The sequence below is a fragment of the Lepidochelys olivacea genome (genome assembly GCF_965140295.1).
Source record: "Lepidochelys olivacea isolate rLepOli2 genome assembly, chromosome: 10".
NCBI lineage: Eukaryota > Metazoa > Chordata > Testudines > Cheloniidae > Lepidochelys > Lepidochelys olivacea.
The window spans coordinates 16010917-16028792 of NC_140420.1; the positions used below are offsets into that span (position 1 = coordinate 16010917).

The following is a 17876-nucleotide window of genomic DNA, read 5'->3' on the forward strand; positions in this document are numbered from 1 at the left end:
TTGTTATGTTAATATTTTACTGGACAATAAAATTAATAGTTGTTACAATTTTAAGGGCCCTTTTGTTCCCCTTCTATGCTCACTTGCATAATAGAGTAGATTTGAGTGTGGGGATTTAAATTGTTTTTCTACACATTAGCATGTAAAAGAGAGGGGAAGGTACTTGATGTTAACTCTATCATCTGAGTCTGAAGTGGCACCCACAGTAAAGGATATTGAGTTACCTAAAATGGTGGTCTCGGAATCACAAGCATGTAGAAGCTACACTGCACCAGTTCTTCCATACTACACAAGTAAACTAACCTGTTCCTCTCCTGTATAAGTTGACAGAGGCTGCTGCTTTAACAATAAAAGAAGTGAAAAGGATAAGGGCCTGATCTTAGTAGTTGTCCCACTGAAATCACATGATGCAGGATTAAGCCCAAAGGTTTACTTTACACGAGTGAAATATCTGGGTTCCTTACATGCCAGTGTACATAAAATAGGTGTGATAAGCAAAAACCTCATGCAGGTTGTATAGTTTTAAATTCCATTCAGACTATGCAGTCACATGGTTACAAGAGTTAGCCAACAAACAAACCTGAAACGCTAATGATCTTTTAACTTTTAATGGAAAAATGTCTCCTAATATGGCATATAGTACATTTATGGAATGGCTTTGTATGTTCAAAAGGTTTACACAAGTTTTATGTAACAATCAATTATATAATCACACTCCCCAATTTCTAGGGGGCTCAGGATATCAGTAAATGGAGGTGTTGGGGGAAGTTTGGATTTGGGGGAAGACTATGGAGAGTTAAATTTCCCTCCAGTGTAAACAAATACAAATAATTGTATTGGCCTTCATTTCCTGGAACCTATATTTTAATGTTTAGATTTTACAGACCTAGAAAGGAAATCTAATACTTAAAAATGTTAACAAGCACAGACTTTACTATTACAACAGTCAGCCTAAGTTACTTTTTCTTTTTCTTCACACCTGCAGAAACCTTGCTAATGACTGGCTGGGGCAGAATCACTACTTCTTCCTTTGCAGGAAGTGGAATCTGTAGAGCTGAATCCTCTGGCTCTTTAACCACTCCATTATCCGTCTCTGCTTTTTCTGCAGCAGCGGCTTCTTGTTTTTTGGCCTCTTCTGCTTCCCTTATGGAGATAAGCCTAAGATCACACAAACAAACAAAAGTTTATACTTGTTTACCACTGCAGCAAATTCATGCAAACTTATCCTAGGCTAAAATTATTTTGTTTTGCTTAAGTAACTATAGCCATATAGCCACTGCAATTACATGCAGAATGAATTACCTAATGAAAAATGTGATCCTTTTAATCCTTTCCTAAAATGTGTGTTCTGTGTAGTTGCTACTTCACAATCAACTATTGTTAAGCTTCATGTATCATTGCATAATCCAAATTTTTCTACTCAAGCACATTCTTAAAAGGAAAAAATTATTTCCCTGTGATCCTGGTTCTCTGAACATACCATCTTGTTAGCACAAGACTGCAACCCTAGCTCTCCAGTTGCTGTTTGACCCTTGAAGGTAGTGGTAGCTGTGGAACATGTGAGGTAGGCTTCCCTAATAGTCATCCTGTGCCACCCAATGTAGAACATAAATACTACTCTCTGAATGGTCCAGTCAATTCTTTTGATTATGCAGAAGGCAAAGCTCCCATAAAAGAAAACTAATGCCAGACCAGTATAAGGGCTTATTTCCACTCAAAGTTGCATTTGTTTAATTAAATTGTTTGATTAAACTAGTGTAACTGTGTAGACAGTCTTCTGTGGGTTTAACTTGCACCTGTAAATGTACAGTTGCAAGCTGAACCAATATAAGCAGTTTTAAACTAAAGTGTCTACCTGGTTATGCTGGTTTAACTAAATCCCCATAAAAATCACATTAGTTATCTCAGAGGTTAGCCTGGGCATACTTTTTTTTTTTTTAAGTGCTTCAGTAAAGAAAATGAAAAAGGTACAAGGGAAAAAATGTCAATAAGTAACCACCAGGTTCTGAGAGGAAGTCGGCAGATGAGTGACAATCCTGCAAGATATTTTCAGGGAAGCAGAATTACAGGTAAGTAATTTCCCCTTCTCTAAGGAGACCACCTGTACAGGAGTCTCACTCCTTGAGAGATGTTCCAAGAGCCAGTGGACCAGGAGGGCTTTTTGGGAGAGGACTATTACTTCTCATCAGGCACAGACTATAAAGCTGTAGAATAAGCCCACACCACAGAAGCAAATGCCATGCAAAAATACTTGACCAACTGAAAATGAAGGATGTCCTGAAATTAAAAAAATTTCTTATGAAGGTTAGAGAGTTTGGTCTCTCCTACCTTGGAAACAAGGGCTAGAGCACACAGAATTTCAAAAGAGAATCCCTTTTGGAGCCTTAATTCAACCAGTAATGCTTTGCAAACATATGAAGAAAGGAATGTGTAGTTGCTTTGCCTATGTCTGTGATAGGCACACCCATTAGGCAGGTATGGTGGACATAGACTCTAGGTCATGCCAAGGCTCACTCCGTTTCAGAGCAGTTACGTCATAGCAATGCAAAGCACTGAAAACATTGGGTAAAATTTTTGTAAGTCCCTAAATTCCATTTTCAAAAGAGACTTTGGTATCAAATTGAAAATTAATGGGACTTAGTGACTTAGGAGCTTTAGGCACTTATGAAAATTTTATCCATAGTCATTTCCCACTTAACAGCTGTAAAAAGAAAAAAGTTGTGTGGGCTTTCTCGGTGCTTTATAGAATCATCAAAATGTATGGCTGGAAGGGAGCTTGAGAAGTTACCTAGTCCAGCCCCCTGTGCTGAGACAGGACAAAATAAACCTAGACCATCCCTGACCATTATTTGTCCAACTTGTTCTTAAAAACCTCCAATGATGGGGATTCTATAACCTCCCTTGAAAGCCTATTCCAGAGCTTAATAACTCTTACAGTTAGAAAGCTTTCCTAATATCTAACCTAAATGTTCCCTTGCTGGACATTAATTTGTGTCCTACCTTCAGCAGAGACAGAGAACTGATCATAGCCCTCTTTATAAAAGCCCTGAATAGACTGGAAGATTTATCAGGTCCCCTTAGTCTTCTTTTTCTTCAAGACTAAACATACCCAGTTTTTTTTTAACCTTGCCTCATAGGTCAGGTTTTCTAAAGCTTTTATCATTTTTGTTGTTCTCTGCACACTTTCCAATTTGTCCACATCTTTGCTAAAGTGTGGTGCCCAGAACTGGACACAGGACTCCAGCTGAGGCCTCACCAGTGCCAAGCAGAGTGGGACAATTACCTCGTCTTGTATTTGACACGTTGGTGAATACACAGTGTTTTTTGCAGCTGTATCACATTGACTGCTATTCAATTTGTGATCCTTTTCAGCAGTACTATTACCTATCCAATTATTCCTCATTTTGTAGTTGTCCATTTGATTTTTCCTTGCTGAGTAAAGTACAGTACTTTTCACTTGTCTCTATTGAATTTCAGCTTGTTGAATTCAGACTGATTGTCCAAAGTGCTTGCAACCACTCCCAATTTGGTGTCATCTGCAGATTTTATGAGCATACTCTCCACTCCGTTATCCAAGTCATTAATGAAAATATTGACTAGTGCTGGACCCAGGACTGACCCCCTGTGAGACCCTCCTAGATGCACCCTCCCAGTTTGACAGCAAACCATTGATAACTACCCTTTCAATCAGCTGTGTACCAATTTATAGTAATTTAATCTAGCCCACACCACCCTACTTTGCTTATGAGACTGTCATGTAAGACTCAAAAACCTTACTAAAATCAAGAGATACCATAGCTATTACTACCATAGGCCAGTAACCCCATCAAAGAATGACATTTGGTTGGTTTGGCATGATTTATACTTGACAAATCCATGCTGGCTGTTCCTTATAACCCTGTTTTCCTCCAGATGCTACAAAATTGATTGATAACTGGAAAAATACTGGAACAAATTGTTCCCCTCTTTAAAGATAGTACAATGTTTGCCTTTCTCCAGTCTCCTGGAACTTCACTGATCCGCCAAGTGTTCTCAAAGATAATTGCTAATGATTCTGATATTGCTTCAGCTAGTTCCTTAAGTACAAGGATGAATTTCATCAGGCCTTGCTGACTTGAATACATCTAACTTATCTAATTATTCTTTAAACTGGTCTTGCCCTATTTTGGCTTGCATTCCATCCTCCTTGTTGTTAATATTAATTGCGTTGTGTGTCTGGTCAGCATTAACCTTTTCAGTGAAGACTGAAGCAAAACAGGTTTTAAACACCTCAGCTTTCTTGATGTCATCAGTTATTAGCTCTCTTTCCCCACTAAGTAGAGGACCTACACTTTCCTTTGTCACTCTTTTGCTTCTAATATATTTAAAGAACCTCTTATTGCCTTTTACGTCCCTTGCTAGAGGTAACTCATTTTGTGCCTTAGCTTTTCTGATTTTGTTCTTATGTGCTTGTGCTATTCTTTTGTACTCCTTAGCAATCTGTCCATGTTTTCACTTTTTGTAGGATTCCTTTTTGATTTTCAGGTCATTAAAGAGCTCCTGAGGGAGCCATATTGACCTCTTATTATATTTCCTTCCCCTCAGGATAGTGTATGTTTAATATTGTCTCCTTGAGAAACTGCCAGCTCTCCTGAACTACTTTTTGTCTTAAGTTTTCTTCTCATGGGACCTTACCTCCCAAGTTCTCTGACTTTGGTAAAGTTTGTTTAGACTGGTTATACGCAAAGTTTGAGTGAGCATAACTATTTTGGCTAGGGGTCTGATCTTTTTACCAGTCTAGTGTAGTCCCTAGTGTAGACAGTTATATTTGTGTACAGGTCCTTGATACCAGTAGAGGTAGAATATACAAGTATAGATATGCCCACACATAGGGGTTATATCATCTTAACTGTACCTGTGTAAAGTGATACAACTTTTGTGTGTGTAGACAAGCACCTAGTCTGCTCTAATTAGAACACCAGTGACCTTTCAGCACAGAACAGGGGGCCTCATCATGATCTATGTGGGACAAACACTGGCAGGACAAAAGGTTCATTAAAGTGAAATGTTCACATGGCCATGGAAGGAAAGTCAGCTGGATCTGCAATGCCCCCTTATCCTTGGAAGATATGATACAATGTGGATCAGTTGCTAGGTCCTGAAACTCATTCCTTCTGTGAGCTGAAGTCACTGCCATTGGGAAAATAATCATCCATGTAAGAAACCTAAGCCCTGAGGAACTGACTGATGTCAAAAGTAGCTGAGTGTTCTAAAGAGGGGTTTGAAAAATGTTGAACCCCATGTGAACCCCTGCTGACAAGGGGCTGCTGTGATATATTCGGATTGCAATGAGCTCGGATAATTGAGACTAGCTCCTGATAGGCAGAAATAGCTGCCAAATATGCTTCAGAAAAGAAGAAAGTAATCACAGAGTTCTTATGCAGGGCCTTGCCCCTAAGTGCCAGGGGTAGTTATGTGTTGTACGTAAGCATTTTCTTTTTCATCTCAATTTCTTTCTGAGGAAACCTTGGTAACATTCTATGACAAATGAAAAGAAATTGATTACTGTAATCTACTGGTTGCACTATATAAATCAGTCATCCAATAGAGTATTTTGAAAGTAGCTAGTGGCTTTGATTTATCAAAGAGCAGAGTGACAATTTCCTAAATCTTCAAGAACATGGTATTCGTGTAGGGCCTTACTCTAGATGTCTCTAGGTGTAAAATGAAGCTTTTAAATTAAGACTCACTTCGCTTCCTCTTTGATTTTCAACTGTATGGCTAATTCAGCATTCCGTTTCCTATTTTCTTCTACATTTTCCTTCACCACTTGAGCATGCTTGTAGGCAGCAAAGAACTTGTTCACAAAAAAGATGTACATCTGATTCAGCCACAGGTTGAGTTTTTCCTTCTGTTCATTTTTTGCTTTTTCTAATTTATCTGTAACAGAACCAATTACATTTTAATTGTAGTTTAAACCTACTTAAGAATATATTTGGCTCACTCTAAATTTTAATCAATACATCCCAGCTCCTCCCCATCCAGGATGTTCCAGAATTCTGATATGGCTACCACAATAGAAGTGTGTTCTGTATAGCTGCTAGGCTACTATCTAGGTCTCCAGGCTCATAAGAGGCATATGCTTTGTTCCTCTGCATGGTGTGGAAGGGAACCATGTTGGAGGAAATGTTCAAAAACACATGGGGTAGACTGTGGCAGCTATATGGTAGCATCATTCCCTTTGCTGCATAGTTGCCATTTGCTGACCTCTGTACTGAAAGGCCATGAATAGAGTCAGACCCTATTGTTTCCACTTGAACTCCAGCATAAATGTGTTTAGTTTAGTATTAAATTACTGCTACAGCAATTCCATATCTACAGCTGTTATACGCACGAGAGGTGAGTAGGAAAATGATTGTGTTAGGATGCCAGGTAAGAAAGTGTGGTAGGTCAGAAGTGCTGCAAAACAATGGACATAACTCTGTCTTCAGCTGATCCTATAGATCCCAGCCTCTGTTCCTTTAAGAGGCAAATCCCCTTTTCACTTCTGCAGGCATTGGGTCCCAGAAGACACAATGTGGCACAGAAGAGCAACTGCTCTTTTCAGGCAAGTACCATCCCTTTCTGCACATTCTTTTGTGAGAAGGAGATAGTATGGTCCAGGATATGGTGAAAATCCTGGTGGCTTGGTAAGGTCAGTTTTTCTCCTGCTGGCACTTGCCCCTCTAACAGCAGTGTCCTTCCCTTAAAAAAAGGTATATAAATAAAAACATACGGAGAATTCAAAAACACCAAAAGTAAAATTAACACGGATGCTGAGTTCTTATGACACAACACAAAATGCACCATGCTAATTTGGGATTCTGGTATCCAATCTCAAGTCCAACTTGACTTGCTCATATGCAATAACATGCTACAGCTGTTATAAAAAGAATACAACAGAGATGGTTGCTGAACCACCTTGTCTGCTTGTACTTTTGGGTTTATGCCCCACCCCCCCGCCCATCCGTATAAGACTTTTATAGTTAGGAAGAACAGAGATAGGACTCCCTAAGCAGGCAAGAGGAAGTCAATGTAGGCAAGTGAGAGATGCAAGGATCAAGAGAGGCTCATGAGAAGTGCCATGTGGTGCACTAACTGTAACCCCACATATAAATTATTCTTTTCTGTCTGACAGATTATGTAAATACTGTAATACAGAGACCCCCCTGGCAAAAAGTCCGCCATTCTTTGTAAACAGCTCTCACTTCAGATCTGACAAACTCATTGCACCCAACACAGATCCTGCAGAGTTTTCATCTACATACGATATCATGTGAGATATCTACAGAAAGCTCGTAACTTGTAAATCGAACTTGTAAAGCTCGTAAATATATACGATATATATATATATACTATATATATATATAGATATATATATGAGATATCTACAGATATCTATATATATGAGATATCTACAGAAAGCTCGTAACTTGTAAATCGAACTTGTAAAGCTCGTAAATCCAAGTTAAACTTGAAGAGTGGTCAGTTTGGATGAGCTATTACCAGCAGGAGAGTGAGTTTGTGTGTGTATGGGGGTGGGGGGGATGTGAGAAAACCTGGATTTGTGCAGGAAATAGCCCAACTTGATTGTCATGCACATTGTGTAAAGAGTTGTCACTTTGGATGGGCTATCACCAGCAGGAGAGTGAATTTGTGTGGGGGGGTGGAGGGTGAGAAAACCTGGATTTGTGCTGGAAATGGCCCACCTGATGATCACTTTAGATAAGCTATTACCAGCAGGACAGTGGGGTGGGAGGAGGTATTGGTTCATATTCTCTGTGTATATATAAAGTCTGCTGCAGTTTCCACGATATGCATCTGATGAAGTGAGCTGTAGCTCACGAAAGCTTATGCTCTAATAAATTGGTTAGTCTCTAAGGTGCCACAAGTACTCCTTTTCTTTTTGCGAATACAGACTAACACGGCTGTTACTCTGAAATCTGTCATTTAAGGAATAGTATATTTATACTGAAAGTATGCTTTATGGACTTGGGTGTAGAAATGAAATAACAAAGGGGTAATGTGCCTGAGGCCAGGTCTAAACTATAGTATAACTATGTCATTCAGGGATATGAAAAATCCACATCCCTGAGCAACATAGTTATACTGACCTAACCCCCAATGTAGACAGCGCTATGTCAACGGGAGCACTTCTCCCGTCAGTATAGCTACCACCTCTCACTAATGTGGATTAACTACACCAACGGGAGAGGCTCTCCTGTCAGTGTAGGCGTGTCTTTCCTTAAGCACTACAGTGGCACAGCTGAGCTGATGCAGTGCTTTAAGTGTAGACTTGCCCTCAGTGATGGGGCATTCAAGCAAGATGGAGTTGTCACTCTTCCTTAATCAGCTGGCGAGGTAATGAAAGGCTCAATTCACTACCCTTGCGCCCTCCTACAGCTATCAATGGAAAATCATTAGCAGCACCACCAAACAATCAAAACCCGTTGGAGGTGGTAAAGGAACATTACAACAGACAGAGCTTGGCCCAGACCTTGAACAGAAACAAAAGGCTGTTTTCAGTACAACACAGAGAGGGAGAAGCACTCTGGATCCAACGCTGAAGAAACCCCTGGGGAGCAAGGCTGCTTTCATAAACGTTTGGGTCCTGGTTCTTGTGAAACCAGCCAGCTCTGCAGAAGACTGAACTTTTGGGGGAAAATCTACTTTATTAGTGTAAGCAGTGTCAGGATGAGCTCCACCCTGACATCTGGTGGTGAGGTGTGGCAAGTTGTGGAAAAGAACTTCAGGGGCTGATCTCATTTGCATAGGCACACCCACCACGCCTAGAATGAGACCATAGCTGCCCAAATGGTCACTTTGGCTGCTGTGGGATCCCCAGTGTCTCTGTTATTGGGGCAGGAAGAATAAATTGTTATTACCCTGATTATGGGAACTGTGCTTGGAACTGTACGTGGCCTTTTGTTACGATGGAGGGATTCACCATCATCTAAGTAGCACTCGCTAGGCAAGGGTCATGGGTTCCAAAACTGTGTGAATGGAGAGAGGCTGGGGACAAGTTTTAATACTTGGTGGCATGGGCCCCTTGGTGAGGGCCTTACATGCTGATTGCACTTCCTCCTCTCTCCACTGTGGAATATCAGAGCTAATTTTGATTTCATTAGAAGTCTAGTTATAGGCTGCTGAGCTCACTTTGGGCTGACAGTGCACCAGCACTGGGGCTCCCCTACTACAAGCTGAATTCACCTAAGAGCTGAAATCACTGAGTGTTGTGTTAAGTAGTGGGGGAGCCTGAAGATATATTTTGGAGCAGTTTGGAGGGTCTGGGAGCAGTCCTGTACCAGGAAGTGGAAGGCAAATGTAAACCTGTAGCCTTTGCCAGCCGAGGATTGTCTGATAGTGAAACTCGCTATCCCACCCACAAGCTGGAGTTTTTGGCCTTGAAATGGGCCATCACTGAGAAATTTCGAGACTACTTGTATGGTGCTCAGTTCCAGGTGTGGACAGACAACAATCCACTGACTTATGTGTTAACAAGTGCTAAGCTGGATGCTACAGGGCAGAGATGGGTGGCCGCCTTGGCTAGCTATGAGTTCAGCATTCAGTACCGATCAGGGAGAAGCAATGTAGATGCAGATGCATTGTCCAGGCGTCCGCAGGCTCCAGAAGTTGCTGTGATACCCACAGATGGAGTGAGAGCTATTTGCAGTGTGAGTCGCCGAGAGCCAGAGGCCCGTGAAGACTTTCAGGGATGTGTTGCAGAAGCTTTGGGCCTGCCCCCTGAATGCATGCCTTCTGCTTCGGTGAACTATATTGCATTAGACCAATCTCCTTTGCCCATGCTCAATGCGGCTGACTGGCAAGAAGCCCAGCGGCAAGATATTGACATTCGTGATACACTACTTGCCAAAAGGGAGGGGCGAAGCCCAACTGCGGTTGTCCCACCTAACCCGGAGGGTAAACTACTATTGAGAGAATGGACCAAACTAAAACTGATTCAGGGAGTGCTACACCGAATGACCACTGACCCTTTACAAAAACAACGAGCACAACTAGTACTGCCAAAAAAGTACAGAGCCCTGGCCATGAGGGCCCTGCATGATGACTTTGGGCATTTAGGGATGGAGAGGACCCTGGACCTTATTCGTAGTAGGTTCTATTGGCCCCGAATGGCTGAAGATGTTCGCAGGAAATGTGAGACTTGCGCTCGATGTGTTCAAAGGAAAACTCTGCCCACGAGGGCTGCATATCTCAAGAACATCACCAGCAACAAACCTTTGGAGTTGGTATGCATTGATTTCTTGTCTGTAGAGGTAGACAAGAGGAATGTTGGAAACATTCTAGTAGTGACTGACCATTTTACACGGTATGCACAAGCATATCCCACACGTGATCAGAGGGCCACCACCGTTGCTCGAGTATTGTGGGACAAATATTTCTCAGTCTATGGATTCCCGGCTCGGATACACTCTGATCAGGGGCGGGATTTTGAGAGTCACCTTCTGAAGGAGGTGCTGAAGATAGCAGGAATTAAAAAGTCTAGGACAACGCCTTATCACCCCCAAGGTGATCCTCAGCCAGAGAGGTTCAATCGAACCCTATTAGATATGTTGGGAACTTTGCGACCAGAGCAGAAGGCAACCTGGAGCCAGCATGTCGCATTTCTGGTGCATGCCTACAATGCCACAAAGAACGATGCTACGGGAGTCACCCCATATCTCTTGATGTTTGGGCGAGAACCAAGATTACCCATAGACTTGTGCTTTGGTGTATCAGAGGATGGAGATAGCTATGAAACTCATCAGCAATATGTATCCCGACTAAGAGAAAAGCTGCGGGATGCTTATCGCTTAGCTACCGCTGCGGCTCGGAAGAACGCAGACCGCAACAAACATCGATATGATGCTAGAGTGCGTTCGCAGGAGCTCCAGCCGGGGGACAGAGTCCTGCTGCGAAATTTGGGTATTGCTGGCAAACACAAGATAGCTGACAGATGGAAGGCAATACCTTACCTGGTGATGGAAAAGCTGGGAGATCTGCCGGTCTACAAGATCAAACCTGAAGACGGTCCAGGGCAAATAAGGACGGTGCATAGAAACCTTTTGCTCCCTGTGGGGGAATTGGTAAGCACCCCTTGTGAGATGGGCCACGGCAGGGCCGCCGGGCAGAACAGAGGTGCTAGACCAAAGCCGCCATCCAACACAGACAGTGGGCCCCCTGCAGCTAACTTACCCCTATTCTGCACATCTGAGAGTGAGTCTGAGGAGGAAGACACAACCCTGGTGTATCCTGGGATGGAGACAAGATTTCAGTCTCAATCAGCTGAACCAAACGAGAGTTTTCCCTCTTCCGCCCTAAACCCAATGGCGGAACTATTTAGGCCCCTTTCTGATACCCCGGTGCTGCTGATGAGACCCCCCTGTGATGACACACACAGGTTATTGGACAATGGGGACAGACAGGTAGAGGATGTCCTGGGCACCTTGGACCCTCCAGCGTTAGAACTAGGAGTGCAGGGGCCTACGCCAGTAGCCGAGGGACCCTCCAGGGAAGCCTCTCCATCCGTCACTCAAGAGGATGTTCCCCTTACTTCGGCAACAGAGATTCTCAATAGACGAGACAGGGTGATAAGACCAGTGAAACGGTTAACTTATGATGCACCTGGGGTGACTAGTGAGGAGCCAATACATTTAGCACACAGGCTTGTGGAAGCTAAAGTGGGCTTCCTGAGGCCCTTTGGAGGAAACCAATGAGTTGGTATAAAGGGAGTGTGATTTGTCGGGACGACAAAGTCTCGGCTGGGGGGAGGATGTAAGCAGTGTCAGGATGAGCTCCACCCTGACATCTGGTGGTGAGGTGTGGCAAGTTGTGGAAAAGAACTTCAGGGGCCGATCTCATTTGCATAGGCACACCCACCACGCCTAGAATGAGACCATAGCTGCCCAAATGGTCACTTTGGCTGCTGTGGGATCCCCAGTGTCTCTGTTATTGGGGCAGGAAGAATAAATTGTTATTACCCTGATTATGGGAACTGTGCTTGGAACTGTACGTGGCCTTTTGTTACGATGGAGGGATTCACCATCATCTAAGTAGCACTCGCTAGGCAAGGGTCATGGGTTCCAAAACTGTGTGAATGGAGAGAGGCTGGGGACAAGTTTTAATACTTGGTGGCATGGGCCCCTTGGTGAGGGCCTTACATGCTGATTGCACTTCCTCCTCTCTCCACTGTGGAATATCAGAGCTAATTTTGATTTCATTAGAAGTCTAGTTATAGGCTGCTGAGCTCACTTTGGGCTGACAGTGCACCAGCACTGGGGCTCCCCTACTACAAGCTGAATTCACCTAAGAGCTGAAATCACTGAGTGTTGTGTTAAGTAGTGGGGGAGCCTGAAGATATATTGTGGAGCAGTTTGCGGGACGGCTGGTGAAGCAGTTCGACACGGCGCAGTGTGTGGATGGCAGGAGCTGCTTGTGGGCCGTGGAGCTGAGTGAAGGAGTTCGTGGGGCGGCTGGCGGAGCGGAGCGCAGCTGAGCGAAGGAGTTCGTGGGGCGGCTGGTGGAGCGGAGTGCAGCTGCGCGAAGGAGTTTTGTGGGGCGGCTGGCGGAGCGGAGCGCCGCTATGGAGCGGTCAGCTTCAGATCACGTAAGGTGCCTCTTACCCCCGTCCCATTTCCACCCAGGTTGGGAGGTAAAGCTCCGCCGATAAGCTTTCGAACTCTGGGGCTGCCCTGACCAGGGACAGAGACTTTTGGGGCATTGGACTTTTGGGGTTGCTGGACTCAAGAACCAAAGGGAAAAGGGCATGCCCCAATTTGCCTGGGGTGGGGTTGTTTTTGCTCATGGGTTGTGTTATGAATCCGGTTGGTGGTGTTTCCCCAACATAATGCCACATTGTTTCTCTCTGTTATTAAAAGACTTTTGCTACACTCAGACTATGTGCTTGCGAGAGGGGAAGTATTGCCTCTTGGAGGCGCCCAGCGGGGGTGGTATATATTTGTCCCAGGTCACTGGGTGGGGGCTCGAGCCGGTTTGCATTGTGTTATTGGAATGGAACCCCTAGATATTGAACCCGGCCCTTGTTGCTGCCAACTCTGACGGGCAGAAGGGTTACATTAGCTAGGAAAAGTAACTATTGATACGTGTAGACCCAGGCTCGCGCTTTATGATTCTTTTGTAAACACTTGTTTTCACCACTCCCTCTTGTTTCTAGTTAAATATTTATGCTCTCTCAAATAAGCCGCCTTCTGTTTTATTATACATGGTCACAAGTGCTATGTAGTTTACAGGAGGAGTGGCTTAAGGCAAAACTGGTGAACTGGGGTGAAACACTTCACCTTTGGGTGCAGAGGATCTGTAATTTCGGTGGGTAGCCAGTGTCAGGGGCTGGATAATACAAGAGTAACAATTCAAAGGGACTCAAGGATTAGGGTGCACTTATTGTTAAGCTGTAAGGTGAAGTTAGCCCAGAGGAGAGTGCTTGAAGGGCTGGTGGTGTCAGGGAGCTGACAGCCAGCTACCCCAAGAAAGACACCGTTTTGCTAGAGGCAGGGGGTGACTCTCAGTCCTGGGTACCCTGAGAACCACCACAAATGCCCTCAGGTTTCTTATATGGATTTTCTTCCTCTAGCCAATGATGATAGAACAGTCCTTTACGTGTAAATAACAATATGTACCTTCAGTGAGAATGGCAACATTTTAGGTAAGTTTGGAGTACTCTTCTTTAAAATAAAAACTAGGATTTTTTAATTGTGGAAACTTTAAAACATGGAAAGAGAACCTTAAACATCTTACTTCATTTTTTTTTTTAACAGTGAAACTCTCTCTATTGTGTTAGGTGTTCTTTTACTGCCCTCTTGTGACAACAACCTAAAGGATTAGGAGCTATTCAATTAAATTTTTTTTCCATTGGTACCAGATCTTCAAAACTACTTTACCTGCAAATTCTTTCATGTGGTTGCTGAGCACTTGGCCTTGTTCTGCATCCAAATCTGGCAAAGCCTGAATTAACATTTCATCTTTGTCATCAGCAGACAGCTGATACATTCTGTTTGAGGAGAATGTGACATTTGGAACTGCAAGGGAAGAAAATAAAATTACATACTGTGACCCAAGAACCCCTGCTGCCAACTGGCAGAGGACACTGGGATACACAACGCAAGGTCTGTCAATGCAAGGTCTTTAATGGTAAACTGTGGAACACTGCTCCTTTGGGAACAGAGGATCTGGGATTTCTGTGGGTATCCAGGGATTGATTAGGGGTTGGATACCGAAGTGGGACACAATGAAGGGACTCAGAGACTGGGATGCATCTGTTGTCAACCTGCTAGGCTGGTGTAGTCCACAGGAAACGACTTGAGTGGCTGACAGGCTGGTTGTCTTAGGGAGCTATCACCCAGCTAGTACAGACAAGATTCCGTCACATTGGAAGCAGGTAGTAACAAGAGGACTCTCAGCCTTGGATGCCTCAAGAAACATCACATATACTAAGTAGTCATTTAAATACTTTAAGAACCTTTTATGTCTCGGTATTAGGTAAATATAAACTGCCACCTATCAGTCCAACTAATGCTACGGTTTGCATAGAATTTTGTACTGGGGAAAAGCTAATTTCTCTCAGAAAACAACTGTGCTGGTTTTACACTTCTGTTCTAATCTCGAAGTGGCTGGGACAGAGAAAGGGAAAAAAAAATTTCGCTTGAAAAGTATATTATTTTACAATGTGCTATTTAATCGTTAATCATGAACCTTACAATACAATTTATGAGCACAAGCTTCAGCTGTGTGATGCCCAAGAGCTGAACTGACAACAGAGTGGTACAGAAGGCAGTCTCAAACTCAGGAAACACTTGGAGGACATTTAGCTATAGTATTTGAACAAACTCTTGCAGAGTATCCAGATGTGCTCTTGCAAAAGGCTTTACTACTACTCATTCCAGGAGGTCAGTAGGTGATGTAAACTGTAGAGTAAAGCATGTCCTGTTTGTATTAGGGATCTGTGTGTTTTTTGATGGAAACAAAAGTGTTGTAAAGATTTCTACACAGACAAATTAATGCAAAGTTAACGTTGCTCTAGTGAATTTCCTAGCAACACAATCCCTAAAAGTCAAGGAAACCACCAGGTAAGCCAATGTTACCATTCAGACCAGCCCTTTGTTCATAGAGCTTACCACCCCATCATCAAACAGACTCAAACACATGCACTTGGACTAGTCACTTCTGTAATATGTTCCCTTGCCCTTCAGACAACCACCCATGATGCACACATCCAGCCCTCAGTCACACTGAAAATCTTAACTCTGACCCCAACCAGTTTAATATATTTGATCAATACATTAAAAATTCTGAAGTCTTGAGTTAAGGGTGTGCATGCAAGTATGATTCAGAGGACGTGTGCCCGTACAGGTGGCTATTTGCTGCAAGCGAGAGGGTAGGGAAGCATATCAGTTCAGCTGGCTGGTTAAGGTATGTCTAGGCTGGTCTAGACGTTAACGGTGCCATTAACTGCCTATTTCCTGGATTTTTAGTGTTTTGGTAGAAAATAAATGGTAAAAGTATGCTGGGTAAGAAAAATGGGGGGGGAATTTAAGAGTGCTGGCGGGGCTAAGGGGGCAGAGCAGCACCTCCAGGCACCAGAGATGATCTCTAATGGGTTGCTGGAGCGTGATGCGGGCAGGGGTGGAAATACCCTGTGCTGTGAACCATAGCAAGCAGTGGAGGGGCATTTTAATCTCCAGAACCTAAGAATTCTCAGGCTCCTCAGACAGCTCAAGCTGCAGCCCACAAGCACTACCTAGTTCATGGACTGGCTTGTGCATAAGGAGCCAGGGCCCTGCTAGTTCTGCAGGAGGAGTGCCCACTGCCACCCACCGTGCCCAGCTCAAAACATCAGGACTCCATGAGGTTCCACTCCAAGTCCCTCAGGTGAAAAAGGCACGGAAATGTTAGTGTTTCCCTGCGACACATAGATGTTCCTCAGCCCCACCTCCACTTGCCCCCTCCTCTTCCCTGCATACTCTGTGGATTTGCCCTGGCACCCAGCTGTACCTGGTTCCACGCCCCTTTCCCTTAGGTGGTCTCTCTCCCTAGATCTCCAGACAAACTTCTCTCCAGACAAACCACTGACCAGCAGCAGACCTGAGGAAAACTTCCACAGTCCTCCACCACCACCTGCCCCCCCTTGCTGCCCATAGCGAGCCTTTCTCTCACCTGTTCCAGCTCCTTCCTTTGGTGCCCAGAAGCCTATGGCGGAAGCATGTTCTACAATGGCTTCTAAGGTGAAAATGAAAACAGTAAGTGTGGTCATTTTGTCTAGACAAAGGCACACTGAGTTGGTGCAGGATTAGCTAGTGTGGGGAACGAGCAACCTGGAGTTGTTCAGACTCACTCTAGGGATCTGAAAGAAACATTAGACTCACAGGGAAAAGTTCAATAAGCAGGGATAGGATTCTGAAATCACAACTCAATGTAGTGTGAAAAGGACCTTGGAAATTCAAGCTTGTCCTCCTGATTGAAACAGTACAAATGTATGAAATTAAATGTTAGATTAAAGGATTTAAACCCCACCTTAAATGTAAAACTGAATGCAGCCTTTCACTCCATAATAAAATATACCCCACTGTACGAAGTCTAAGATACATTTTTAATTAACTCGGGGGTGGGGGACTGTTCTTGTGAGCGCCATATTCTCTTTCCCCCACGATCAGCAATAGATGCGAACAGCTATTCTGAAGTACTCACCTCTCTCTTTTTCAGTGGATTTAAAAGTCTGTCTGGAAGTTCTGTATTCTACTGCAGAGTCCTTGGATTTAAGCTTGTGTTGGAATGAAAACAGAAATCACAAATATAATCCATGAATTTCTACATTTTTCTTGCACGTTTCCAGCCACAAAGCATTTTGGAATAGCGGCAGCTACTACGTTAAGACACAAGATGCCCCCAGTACAGCCAATTCTGCAATCCTGCCTGCTGTAGTCAATATTTAATAATACTTGGAACTACACATGTAGTGCTTTACATTTTCAAATTCTTGTACAAATATTAGCTAATCAAACCTAACAATATCCCTGTAATATCTTACAAGGAAATAGGATTATACCTGTTTTACAGAGGGGGAAACAGAGGGATTAAGGCCCCAATCCTGCAACTGGCTCCATGTGGGCACACCCCAGTGCCCATAGGAGTCCCGCTTAAATTGCAGGGATGTGTCTGTGCCGAGCCAGTTGCCAAATCAGGGCCTAAGTGACTTGTCCAAGGCCACACAGTAAAACAGTGGTAGAGTTACGAAGAGACCACAGAAGTACCTGATTTCCAGCTCTACCCTCAGTGCACTAGACCATGCTACCCTACCAAAGCAGCCATCTACAGTAGCTTTTTAATAGGCTTTTTAGCTGAATCTTCTTGAACCACAGGCTCACAAAAGATGGCTGCCATGTTTCTTGGAGCCCTATTGAAAGTAGAGGTCCTGTCCTTACACATGTCCTTCTGAGGTAACTGATTGATACCATTAGTCGTCCTGTCTTGTTGAAGTAAAGTAATGAATCTCTGCTACTGATTATATTACTCAGTAGGAGAAACTGCTGTCTCCAGAAACTCTTTACAAGTGCAGCTAAGGAAAGAGAGAGATTAGTGGAGGATGTGAAAAGAAATAAAGTGAGTGAGAAAATATGATCTTCCTCCTTCCAAATTTCATATTATGCAGCTTTTGTCTTGCAGCCTTACATTATTGTCCTCCCCTCTGACAAGCAACTGTAAAATGGCAATGAGGAGTTTCATGCCTATTGTCCCTCAGTGACTCTCTATGAAGTTTAGACTGCTTACTAAATGCCGGAGCTACAAACATATCGTAGGATCCGAGAGTCAAGTGGAAATTTTTCCACCTCATAATATAGGGGGAG

The 17876-nt window shown here is 43.6% G+C and overlaps 1 protein-coding gene across 7 annotated transcripts in view; it reads right to left on the minus strand.

The window, feature by feature from the left end:
* Nucleotides 1-592: 592 nt before the first annotated feature.
* Nucleotides 593-17876, minus strand: part of RSPH10B (radial spoke head 10 homolog B) — a 41208-nt gene continuing 23924 nt past the window's right edge. For 4 of the 7 annotated variants that reach the window (XM_084642370.1, XM_084642369.1, XM_084642368.1 and 1 more), the window contains 6 exons: nt 16720-16792; nt 16189-16251; nt 13917-14054; nt 11215-11271; nt 5730-5919; nt 593-1158 (listed from right to left, as the gene is read on the minus strand). In XM_084642370.1, coding sequence (XP_084498496.1) covers nt 957-1158; nt 5730-5919; nt 11215-11271; nt 13917-14054; nt 16189-16251; nt 16720-16792 — 723 coding nt within the window. In that variant the 3' untranslated portion in view covers nt 593-956. Of the gene's footprint in view, nt 1159-5729; nt 5920-11214; nt 11272-13916; nt 14055-14689; nt 14976-16188; nt 16252-16719; nt 16793-17876 lie in introns of those variants that run through there. The other 3 variants (XM_084642367.1, XM_084642371.1, XM_084642372.1) reach the window with 3 other exon arrangements.